Raw genomic sequence first — 12,458 nt, 5'->3', positions numbered from 1 at the left:
TTGCATTCATGTGGAAGTAAAGATAGAATTGATTGTCCTGAATATTTTCAAAGATGAACAGCATCCACAACTTTGGACAGTTAAGCTGTAAAACTGAGACCATACAGGGCTCCAGAGGGGTAACTGTGCTTTTATTGTCGGAGCATCAACTTTCAAAATTAAAACGCTAAAAAACACACAGAATCTCAAAGAAATTCTTCCCTACAGCATTTCAGACAGCAGCAAACCAAAGGCCTAACTGCAGAGGAAACTAGATGGGTTAAACTGGTTAAACTGATTGTCAATTGGCGGCCTGCGGGCCAGATTCTTTCTACGGTTAAAACAACGCTTTTCATTTACATGATCAATCTATATAGGTCATGACAAAAATGTGATATTTAAAATTGTAATAGGGGATGGTCAAGGAGTCCAGGAAAAAGTTATTTCTCTTCTTTTTCCTGTTTTGAATATAAATCTTTTTTTTAATCTGGTCTCCGATGCAACCCAAAGAGTTGAGTTTGATGACGACAGGACATCGTTTGTCTCCTTCACAGTGTGTTGGACGTCTGGATTCCTCAGCCGTTTCATGCTGAAGTCCCAGCTGACTGGTGGGACAGCGAGGCTGACAAGTCCCTGCTCATCGGCGTCTTCAAACACGGTAACAGACACACACCGGCACCCTCACGCTCGCTCCACGTACAGATCCACACACACACACACTCAGATAATGTCAGCACCTTCACACACACTCAGACACTCCAGTGGCTTCCAGCAGAGTGCGCATCACGCAGGCGGTTACACACACTGGATGAGCACACGTACACACACACACCACCCACTTGCAGTGCCACCAGTTGATTGGTGTTGCCATGGCGACGGCGGTACGCAGCTGGCAGGCTTAGCGTGCAGTTGGGAGTGTGATTGATGGCTGTTTTCACCACTGGCTGTGTGTATTCGTGCGCACACACTGTTACAGGTGTTGATTTTCTAAACAAAGTTAACCTCAGCACTTGAATAACAAAGTTTTTATTCTCTGTTAACCAGCAGCTCATTGTTTCAATCGTTTGAAAGTGTTGCATTAATCTAAAAGTGACCCACCTGTGGGCACAGACTTACTGCACATCCCAGAGACGGAGGGATGAGGAGGAAGAGTTTAAACAGAGTTTGCTTTGAATAGAGACCCTCATTCATATTAATTTGGCATAATTGTCATAATTTTTCTATCATCGCCACCTTCTATGATTCAATTAAAGCACACGCACACACAAAAGGCCTCACCCGTACTTAATCATAATCCTTATTCACCAGGGAGGCCCTTCAGGGGGACCAACACACACAGAGACACACAAAACAATGCTAGACTCACACATACAGAAGAGTGATGGCCTATAAAGGTCCTGATGATTAACGTTTGGCTGCGGGCGCGGAGCTGCGAGAGTGAGACAGAGCGACGGTTAGGAGCAATGCGTTACATCTTTCCTAATGGAAATTTGATGGAGAGAAAGGAGGAATGAGAGATGAGTGAAAGGTTAAAGAGGCGGAGTGGTTGTTTTACTCTGGCCCTCCTGTCTCCTCCTATCCTCTCATTTCCTTCATCTTTTCCCTCTGTTTTGAAAATTCTTTCTCCTCCTCACATGCATTTTCCTCTCATTCCATCTTTTTTTTTTCCCCTCTCTACTTCCCGACGTGTCTCAGTAGGATCTGCACATTCTAATCTGTTCTGCCTGAACGCTCCTAACGGACAAACACGCACAGTTTCTCACACTCAGTGGCTCACTTTCACACACTCTATGACACACACACTTACTTTACTTGCTTTTTTCCCCCCCTCTCCCTTCCCCGACAGGAAAAAAAAAAGCACCTGCAGGCTCACTTAGATCAGCACACGCTCGTATATGCACATGCAGAAGTGTACACTAAAACACACACCGTCTCGTCAGCAGCTGGCTCCTGGGGTCTGCCCTTCTGCTGCTGTTTTTGTCTATTCCTTCATGTATAATGGATACTGTACGTGCATGTGTTTGACTGCGTAGCTTTCCATCCATCTAGTAGTTGGCTAGAAAGCACGACTTATTTTCATTCTTCTTTCTAGGACTTTGAAATGACATGGGGCAGGGATTAAAATATTCCCTTACAAATAAGAGACCCTTTCAAATACTCAATATGCCACCATTTGTTGCAGATTCTTTTTATATAAACAGGTTCAACTTGCTTTTTTGGTCCAGTATAATGTATGTCTGCCTCAGACACTGGAAAACAAAGCTGTTTTTTTACACTTGTTACAGAAGGATCAAAACCTTGAAATAACTTTGAACTAGATATTTATGTTTGTTATAATGTGATTTTTAAACTGAGGGGAAAAAAGGCCTAGAGTAACATTCATAACACTAAGTAAATAGTCCTGTACCTTCCTTCTACATGGTACGAATGTGGAAAACATGAGGGTAAAGTTGAGCGTCACCCTTAGTTTCTCTAAAGCAAGCTGGACTATTTCCTGGTTGAAACCCAGTTTCCAGCCTCGTACGCCTCCAGACGTCGTTTCAAGGTGCCCGTGTTCCTCACCTCTTCCTTTCTCTTCAGGCTATGAGAAGTACAACTCCATGCGTGCCGATCCGGCCCTGTGCTTCTTGGAGAGAGTGGGCATGCCAGACGCCAAAGCGATCGCCGCCGAGCAGAGGGGCGCTGACATGATGGCAGATGGTGTTGAGGGGTAAGACAGCAGGTCTCACTGACCAAAAGGCAGCCATTTACTCGCTCGGCCATGTCGATTATTTTGTTGTTTTCGTGTAGTCCGAATGTAATGTCCTGTCTCGTGCTGCTTCTTTCCTGTTCTGCTGTTGTCACACACAGCCCAAGTTTTCTGATCAGTGTGCAGATTTTAGTTTAAAACCAACAAGTTAAAATTAGATTATTTTCCTGCTTGTTCCTGTAACTGTAGTGAGGATGAGGATCCAGAGTACAAACCGATGCGTATGCCTTTTAAGGATGACATGGATGACTTCACCAACTCTCCACTCGATGATATGGTGGAGGGCGAGACTGAAGGTCAGTTTTTACACACACACAGATTGAACAAAGGTTCATACAGATTTGGGTTTATGCTGAAATAAAGAAGTAAATAAATGGCATCTGGAACAGCAACACAGTTTTCCAATTTAAAATGCTTCATTACATTCGACAATCGAACTGCTTGAAAAATCAAAATGTCAGACAGTAAGTTCCACGTGTCACATCTCATCACTGCTGAAAGAGCAGAACTGGTCAAATATCAGCCAAACTCAAATCAAATATGATGATTTTTATTACACTTCTGCTGAAGAAGCTCCTGCTTCAGCAGCACAACGTAGCGCATGTGATCATGTTTCTTCTTTTTCCTTTTTCTGTAGTCAAATCAGGTGAAAACGGTCAAAGTGCACCAACTGTGGGCGGGGCCTCTGGCTCCAACGAGAGACTCTATTGGCCGGCCGCCTCGGCCTTAACGGCTCGCCTGCGTCGTCTGATCACGGCCTACCAGCGCTCCAACCGTAGAGAGCAGCTCCGCCAGGAGGCTCTCAACAGACCCGATGGTCGCCGCAGACGACGCAGGGAGTTCCTGCCTTCCATCGCCATGGTTCCTGAATCCGGAGGTGGAGCAACGTACATCCAAGATGGCTCGGGGATGTTCATGACAGAAGGAAGCCCATATTTGGCTAAAGGAAGTCCTTACTTTGCCAAAGGTGGTCAGTTCATGCCAGACTCTTCGCCAGTGATGACCGCCAGCTCCCTGATGTCTGATGGAGCTATGTATTACAAAGAGAGGAGACAAAGGTAGACTTAAATTGAATGATTATTTTTTAGTTTTTTTTTTAATAACACAGTAATGCAACACTATATAAACAGGCTTAATAAGTACTGAAGATTTAAAAACCTTATCACATGATGCCTTCTGGTTGTTGAACCGTCTTCCATTTGTTTCAGATGGACGCGTCGTGAGGAGGCAGACTTTTACCGTGTCGTGTCCACCTTTGGAGTTGTTTTTGATACGAAGCGTCAGAAGTTTGATTGGACTCAGTTCAGAGCTTTTGCTCGACTGGACAAGAAAACGGATGAGAGCTTGGAGAAATATTACTACTCGTTCATCGCGATGTGTAAACGTGTCTGCAGAATGCAGGTCAAGACTGAAACAGGTTAGAGGAACATGTTCTGTGAGATTATACCAGGGCAGAAACTCCGTTTATTGATAAACATTGAAATATTTTTACCCTGCTAAGTACTGTTTGTACTTTCTTTTATCAGAACTTCCAGACCCGACTCTGATCATTGACCCCATCACAGAGGAGCGAGCCTCTCGCACCCTGTACCGCATCGAGCTACTCCGCCGCATCAGGGAGCAGGTCCTGCCTCACCCGCTGCTGTCTGAGCGCCTCAAGCTCTGCCAGCCCTCCCCAGACCTCCCAGAGTGGTGGGAGTGTGGGCGCCATGACCGGGACCTCCTGCTGGGGGCCTCCAAGCATGGTGTGAGCCGTACAGATTACCACATCCTAAACGACCCCACCTTGGGGTTTCTGGAGGCCCACCAGCGTTACATCAGCCAGCGTGGGGCCGGTGTTGGCGTAGGAACCCTCGGAGAGCCCACCAAAGTTGGGATGGGAACTGCAGAACCAACCTCTGCTCCACTTCTTACCCCTGCAGAGCTGGCATCTGCTGCAGCTGCTGCCAGAAATGCTGTTGATGCAGCAGAAGGAGAAGAGGAAGAAGAGAAGGAGATAAAGACTGAGGAAGACAAAGGCGAGATGGAGGTGAAAATGGAAATAGAAGGAGATGCCATTACCATTCCATGTACCAAGACTGAAACCCTTAATGAAGAAATGGAAACTCAAGGAGATGTTGGAGAAGCACAAGATGGGCCTGTTGCTTCACCAATGAAGGAGATCAAGACAGAAGAGATTCCACCAAAGACTGAAAAAGATGATCAGGAAGCAAAGACAGAGGAGCAGACTGAAGACAACGAGAAGTTCACAAATGACCAAAACCAAGACTTGACAGAGGAGAAGGGTGGCTTAAGTCCTGAAGACTCTCTGAGCATCCAGAAGGACCCTGACCCTGAGCCTCCAGGACAGCCGGACCCATCTTCTAATGCACAACTGGACCACAAGACTGCACAGGAGGAAGATGGAGAGGAGCGGGAACCCCCCGAGGCTCTTAAATCTCCCAACTCTACTGAGAAGAGCCCAGAGGAGGAAGAGGAAGAGAGGCTGGATGAAGATGACAAATCAGAGAAATCCTCTCAGGCTGAAGGTATTAGTCTTTACTTTAGCTTTGGACTTGTTTTCTGCGAGATGATTGGTGAAGACGGCAAACATAACTCAGACTTAACACTTAAACGGTTCTTTGGTTCAGTTTTTTTTTTGGTTGACACCCATTACGTCTGACACCAGCTCTCAGAAACAGGCCTATTTCTGGTGTTGCCCCTTGTGACTCATCAATGTTTTAATGAGCATTAGTTCCAAGGAAAAAAGAGAGAGACTGAAATGAGACTGCATCCCTTGGTAACGATAGAAGGACTGTAACATGACTTTGTTTCGTTCTGTATAGTGAGCACAGAGCAGAAGAACTTCGATGAGGAGAGCATTGCATCTCTGAGCACATCGGTTCGAGACGAGACCCGAGATGGGTTCTGCCCCGACGACCTGACAGAAACCTCGGCGCTGCAGGCCTTGCAGGAACGCACCTATGGCTTCTCCTTCTGGCCTAAGGTGAGTCTAAACCAACAAAACAACAACAACACTTGTTTAGCAGCCATGCTCTGTTTAAATACTGATGTTCCTTTAAGTGTTGATTATTCAGGAAAATAAATTTGACTTCATTTACCAGTTTAATTCACGAGTTTCAGTGCTTAGTTGTTTTGTTTTTCAAAACTGTGATCAATTATCGAACTGTAAAAGGCAGAGAATAAAGAAAGACCTTCACAGAGGAACTGACAGAATAATCCATCGTTCCTCCTCTCCGCTCAGGATCGAGTGATGATCAATAGGTTGGATAACATCTGCGAGGCGGTCCTGAAGGGCAAGTGGCCCGTCAACAGACGCCACATCTTTGACTTCCCCAGCAGCCTCCTGCCGGGTCAAGGCTCCACAGCAACCACAGCGGCTGCAGCCATGGTGAGCGAGAGCCCGCTGCAGAGGCGGAGCCTGACCGAGCTGACAATGGCTGGTCTCCATACGCCGTACAGTGGGAGCGAGGATAAAACACTATCGCCACAGGTTCATGTGAGTGTCTGTGCGTGTAAATAATGCCCTTCAAATTTAAAAAAGCTGGCATTAGTTGTACTTTCTGAAAAGAAACGCCATATGTTCCACCGACTGCTCAGGCTTCTTAGTAATTTATTGCGGTGAAAAGAAAAAGGAGAAACCGTTGACCTGCTGTGTTGCAGGAGGACGCTCTGAGTTTGACAGTGCCTCGGCAGAGGAGGAGGAGACGGAAAAAGATCGAGATCGAGGCAGAAAGAGCAGCCAAGAGGCGCAACTTGATGGAGATGGTGGCTCAGCTGAGAGAAAGCCATGCTGCTGCAGAATCCCAGACTCAGGCTATAGACCTCACCAAGGTGCTCTCAATAAGAAGACTCATTACAAGCCAGTGTTCCTAAAAGTGTTCGTTTTTTTTTCTCTGCATGAAGGTGATGGAAACTTACTGTAACTAATGTTACTCTGACTTCAGGGCGTGCACCATCACCACAAGGCTTCTTCCACATTGGCTGGCTTCCCCAGTGCCTTGGTGACAAACCCTTCCCTCAAAGCCCAAATGGAGTTGCTTCAGCAAGTCCCGCCCTCTGCACATAGAGCCAACGGTTCACTGGAGGCTGACCTGCCCATCATTAGAAGAAGGCGGGGCCGCAGGAAAAATGTGGAGGGCCTGGAGCTGCTGTTCATGGGCAACAAGAGAGCAGGAGGCGGGGTGTGTAGGACAAACGGCAAATTTCACGCACACGTGTTTCTCAGCTATAAAGACAGAGCAACATCAAAGTGATCTTTCCCCCATGTGGCACATTTTCAGGAGGATGCTGATGGGATGAAGATTTCAGGTGTGGAGGAGGCTGCCCATTCCCACAGACCCCTCCCTGTCCCCGAGCAGAGTCCCAGTGCCCGGTCCCTGAACTCCGGCAGCCTGGAGGAGGAAGAGGCAGCCGTTTCCAGCAAAGACCTGGGAGAATGGCTGAGGCAGCACCCGACATACACCATGGACATGCCTGGATTCACACCAGTAAAACACTGCCTTCATATTCACACTGAAGCTTAAGAGAGATTATATCTTAATGAGATTGTCCTCCTCTTAATTCCCACAGACATTAACGTCTGCCTGTTTTTGTTTTTTTCTTCTTCTTCTTCTCTTTCACTACAGAAGAGCGAGGAGTTGCTGCTGTCTCAGTTCTCCAAGCCCAAACAGAAGCGCCATCGCTGTCGAAACCCCAACAAGATTGACATCAACACCCTGACAGGAGATGAGAGGGTACCTGTGGTCAACAGACGAAATGGACGTAAGGTAAAAACATCCAGACTCCCAAAAACGGCTGCAGTAGCAGCAGATGAAACTGAAGAACAGATGGTTTGTCATCCAGTTTTCTCACATTTATCAAATCTCTAAGAGAAACTCATCTCGTCTTCCTGTTTGCTAGATGGGCGGGGCCATGGCTCCACCAATGAAGGAACTTCCCCGATGGTTACTGGAGAACCCGGAGTTCTCCATCGCTCCTGATTGGACAGACATCGTTAAACAGTCGGTAAGTAACAACGTCAAAAACTTCGGCGCCACCGCCTGTTGATTCTTGCCGAAGTTGGAACTAAAATTCTCCACCTGACAGGGTTTCCTCCCAGAAGCCATGTTTGACCGCCTTCTGACTGGCCCCGTGGTCAGGGAAGAGGGCGTGCGTCGTCGGGGGCGACGGCCGAAATCTGAGATTGTAAAGGCAGCTGCTGCCGCCCAGGCTGCAGCCGCAGCTCAGGCTGCGCAGGCTTCGCTGGCTACAGCTGCTTCGACTGCAGGTAAACACCACCGTTTATACCGCCATCTTGTCTCAGACCTGAGGTTCATTTAGGATGTTAGCAGGCGGCGTTTGTGTTTCTGCTGACGAGGCTGTGTGTCTGCAGGCGGACTCAACCCTCTGCTGCTGAACAGTCTGTTTGGAGGGATGGACTTGTCTTCTCTCCAGAGCCTCCAGTCGCTGCAGTTAGCTGCTGGTCTGATGGCCTTCCCTGCTCCCACTGACCCCAAACAGACTGCCGCCAACACTGCCGCCGCCTCCATGCTGCCCCTCATGTTGCCCAGTATGGGAGGCCTGCCCAATATGGCCACCGCCATCCCCAACATGTTCAGCCTTGGAGGGCTCTTTGGCGGAAACCTGGCGGCCGCTGCTGCTGCCACAGCTTCGTCCAACCCCGTCTCTGTCGCCGCAGGCAACACGAACGGGACGATGGAGGGAGAGGGAGGCAGCGGCGAGGAGACGGCGAGGGCGAAGAAGAAGAGAGAGGAGGAGGAGGAGACAGGAGAGAGAGACGACGGGGACGAGGTGGGGGATGATGAAGAGGAGGCGGAGGGGGGCGAGGAGGGACAGAAGAAGGCTAAGAAGAGGAAGATGGAGGGGGAGGATGGTGCTGTAAAAATGGAGAAGTCAGTCAGTGATGTCAGCGCTGCGCCTAAGATGCCAACCGTCGAATCATCAGCAGAAGGATCCATCAACGGAGACGCGGCCGCCCTGCTGGCTGCTGCCGGCATGTCTGCCAACTCCCTGGCATTTAACCCCTTCCTCCTCTCCACCATGGCCCCCGGCCTCCTCTACCCCTCCATGTTCCTCCCCCCGGGCCTCGCGGGACTCAGCCTGTCAGGCTTCCCCACAGCCTCCACCCTCGCCGAGCTGCAGAGTGCCATGGCTGGAGCGATGGGGGACAGCGCCTCGACCCCGAACCCTCCACGAGACGAGGAAGAGGACAAGAGGGAGGGCGTGAAATCTACAGGAGAGGAGGAGGTAGAGGAGGAGGAGGAGGAGGGCGACGGAGGAGCAGAGAGGGACTTGGCTGAGGAAGAGGGAGGCGCCGAGGGGGCGACGGCGGAAACAGCTGAGCATCCAGCTCTTGATAAAGGAGATGAGGAGGAGGAGGAAGAGGAGGCAGCAGCGTCTCCTCAGAAGAGCACGAGTGACTGAAGTAAAACCCAAAACTGACTGGCCTTGAACATTTCCTCCCCTCTGACCCTCCCCCCTCAGCACGTTTACACGCCTCCAACAGAAATATCCAAACTATTATGAATCCTTTAGTTTTTGTTTTGTGTTTTTTTTCCTTTGAGTTTTTGATGATTTATACTTCACTCTTTGTTTATTGTTTGACCAGGTGTATTTACTATGCGTCAGAGAGGGCAAGGTGTGTTTGTGTTAACTTAAATCTCTCTGATCGATAGTGTAGTCAGGGAAAACCATCAGCCGCTCGCTCAGATCGGCTCTTCTTCAAAGACTGTTCCTTTCTCTCCGGTTGGCCCATGTGCGCTGTGAACTGTGCGCCCACTCTCTTTTTTTTTTTTTTTTTTCTTCTTTCCACAATCCCTCGAATAGGACTTCACATGTTTCCGATAGTGCTATTATTATTATTATTATTATAATTATTATTATTGCTGCTTTCAGCTCTGTTCTTTTTTTGCCTCCTTCTTTATTGTCTGGACTGTTTGTTGTTGTTGGCTGTTGGCAGCATCTCATCAAAACAAGAAGAAACGCCTGCCGCTGGCGCTTTTCTTCTTTCTTTCTTTCGTTTTTTTTTTTCCTCTAACATCAGTTCTCAGAAGAAAAAAAACGGCATTACAGCTTACCCTGCTGTCTGTCTGACGAAGCTGCTGCAAAAGGAATTGTGGGTAATAGAGTTGATAGAGCTGCTCCTTTTTAAGAGCGCGTTTTTATTTTTGTTTAGTTCTCACATATCAGACCAGATAAACTCTGATAAGGAAGACGAACCAGACTGACATACAGCGCAGTCTTTCTGACACACGCCCATACTTGATTGTGAGCAGCACACACACACATTCAGGTGTCTACCACTACTCACACACACACACTAACCCCCTCTCTAGGTCATGTGACTGTTGGAGGCCTCGTCTCCATCGCTGTTTTCCTTTTTTCCTTTTTTTTGAGTGTATATATGTGCGCACGCTGAATCCTTACTGTTGAACCCAGTCCCACACTGAATACCAGTCTCGAGTCTTTTCTACTGCCACGTCGGAATCATGTCCCTCTCGTCGAGGCGGCTGGCTTTCGGTACACGGAGTGCCAGGCGGGCTGGGTCTGCCTCCAGTCAGGCCTTCTGATTGGTCCGCTTCCTGCTGCTGAGACTAGCCGCACGTGCTCAGAGGCCTCTGTGAATGAAATTTGGAACGGCGGTCCACACAGGGATGTGATGTTTCAGGTTAATTCTTTTAAAAGGGGGGGCACATAAGATATAAATGAATATATTTTTTTATTTGATTTCCCGGTCGTTGCCACGTTAAAGGTCTTTAATTTTTACTTCCTTCACATCCCGGTAGTTCCAGACCAAGTGCTGCTCCCTTTTGTTTTCTTATTTTTGTTTTTTTTCTTTTAAAGACTGTTGCTCTAGTCACACACACTGACACCAGGCCTGGCCCAAACAGGACTGAGACACATTTTCAGCAGAGTTGGAAATCCACAGTTCAGCTCTGGTCGCTGAGTAAGTTTTAAAATACTTGAAAAGCGCGAGTGGTGCTTGATTTGTTTTCCCAAAGGCCAGTTCAAGTGTCTGATTTAAGGAAAATATAATAAAAATAAAAATAAAAAAAAAAACAAGTGAAGTGCTACAAGTGGTTGAGATATTTGGAAGTACATTCAAACACACGCGCTGCGGCCGGGTGTTTCGTAGCGTTCGCTATCAGGGCCAGGCCAGCAGATGCAGGGAGAGAAGGAAGCCGGAGGAGGAGGAGGGTTCAGAGGTCCTCCATCTCCTCTCCGACGCTGAGACAGCAATAACCGAGGCAGCTTTTGAATGTTCCAGCATCACTCTCCCAACACACGCACACACACACACAACATGAATAACCACAAGTGTCGTATGAATAGAAAACTAAACTGTAAATGATGGCAATTAAGTACTGCAATCAGTTTTGTCTCACTCTGTTCCTGTTGATGCACTGGTGTTAAAGAGTAAAATTAATCAGGTACCTTTATTACTTAGATACTTTTCTTGAAAAAAAAAAAAAAAAGGACATTTTGTTACTTTTAGCCAGCAAGCTGAAGAGCATTACCTCAAAATTCTTAACTAGCCTTGAAGTTTACAGTCATAACATGTAAATGTTTTATTTTCCTTTTTATTTTTTCTTTTGTTTTGGGTTTGTGTATTTTATTTTATTTTTCCTTTTGTTTTTTGTTTTTGAGACATGTATGATGAATTGTAGCTATGATGCTTTTAATAAAAGTGAATCATAATATTCGCCTAGGAAACCAATCCTCAGAGTGGGTCTCATTATTTAGATTTCTAATTTTAATAACTTCGTCTTTTCTTCCTGCTGCTGAGAGAAAGTTTCCAGCTTAAACACACACACACTATTTTACATACATCTTTTTAAATTTGGTTTCTTGTACTTAAATTGTTTTTTTATATATATATATATATATATATATATATATATATATATAAAAATAATGTAGGGTCACAGTAGTGCGTCATTTAGTGTTTAAATAAATTATAAATCTTGTTCTTATAGCACCACATTTCCATTTATTCCTCACCATCTGTTTAATAGTAATTATAAGTTAAAACCAGAAATGCATCTGAATGTGGATGTTTTATTTATTTATCAGACAATCTTTGCTCCACGGGTGATAAATAAAATAAAATCTATAATTGTAGACAAATTTAACTTGAAGTTCACAGATTTAAAGGCAGGACACAAAGGAACGATAACAAAACCCAACAAGCATCTTTATATTTGAGAATTAAAGTTCCTGTTTTGCCTCGATTCATCTAAACTATGAGCAGCTCCTTGAAGAGACGAGTTTTAACGCCTGAAATCAGGATTCAGTAGCTCGCCTGTTTCTGAGTTCTCGGTTTGTGTTAAAACAGCTTGCAAACCATTTCTGCCCTCAAACAAAAGAACATCAGTTTTATAATTGTGCCTAATTTGATGTGAATTTCAGTCTTTTATCTAATAAATAAAGATCCCAGCAGGTAATTCTGTTCAGATTTAAAACACTTTTATTCACCCGTCCTGAGACGGGACACATTACTGCATGTTATGGGTCCGTAAACAGCTTCCTGTCTGAGCTCTGAATTGATAAATAACCCTTTAATGTGAAGATGTCAAACTGCACAACTGGACACCTCATTGGTTGGGGATGATCCCCATTGATTTCAAGGTCGCAGGTGATTTATTTGTGAAAACCTTGTCCTTCCTTTAACTCTGCAACCGTGTAATGAAGGAATATCGAACTACAAATCTGGACACCTCATGTGTCT

General features: G+C 46.3%; 1 protein-coding gene across 2 annotated transcripts in view; it reads left to right on the top strand.

Moving 5' to 3' along the window:
• Positions 1–11,447, top strand: part of chd7 (chromodomain helicase DNA binding protein 7) — a 68,745-nt gene extending 57,298 nt beyond the window's left edge. For both annotated transcript variants that reach the window (XM_017422241.3, XM_017422242.3), the window contains exons 27-41: positions 534–637; positions 2,560–2,689; positions 2,918–3,024; positions 3,366–3,786; positions 3,937–4,145; positions 4,255–5,256; positions 5,554–5,714; positions 5,973–6,227; positions 6,392–6,562; positions 6,676–6,912; positions 7,012–7,218; positions 7,357–7,497; positions 7,631–7,735; positions 7,817–7,997; positions 8,103–11,447. In XM_017422241.3, coding sequence (XP_017277730.1) covers positions 534–637; positions 2,560–2,689; positions 2,918–3,024; positions 3,366–3,786; positions 3,937–4,145; positions 4,255–5,256; positions 5,554–5,714; positions 5,973–6,227; positions 6,392–6,562; positions 6,676–6,912; positions 7,012–7,218; positions 7,357–7,497; positions 7,631–7,735; positions 7,817–7,997; positions 8,103–9,154 — 4,483 coding nt within the window. In that variant the 3' untranslated portion in view covers positions 9,155–11,447. The remainder of the gene's footprint in view (positions 1–533; positions 638–2,559; positions 2,690–2,917; positions 3,025–3,365; positions 3,787–3,936; positions 4,146–4,254; positions 5,257–5,553; positions 5,715–5,972; positions 6,228–6,391; positions 6,563–6,675; positions 6,913–7,011; positions 7,219–7,356; positions 7,498–7,630; positions 7,736–7,816; positions 7,998–8,102) is intronic.
• Positions 11,448–12,458: the final 1,011 nt, after the last annotated feature.

This window comes from Kryptolebias marmoratus, linkage group LG20, assembly GCF_001649575.2.
Source record: "Kryptolebias marmoratus isolate JLee-2015 linkage group LG20, ASM164957v2, whole genome shotgun sequence".
NCBI classification, from domain to species: Eukaryota; Metazoa; Chordata; class Actinopteri; order Cyprinodontiformes; family Rivulidae; genus Kryptolebias; species Kryptolebias marmoratus.
This window is presented reverse-complemented; position numbering and strand designations above follow the sequence as displayed.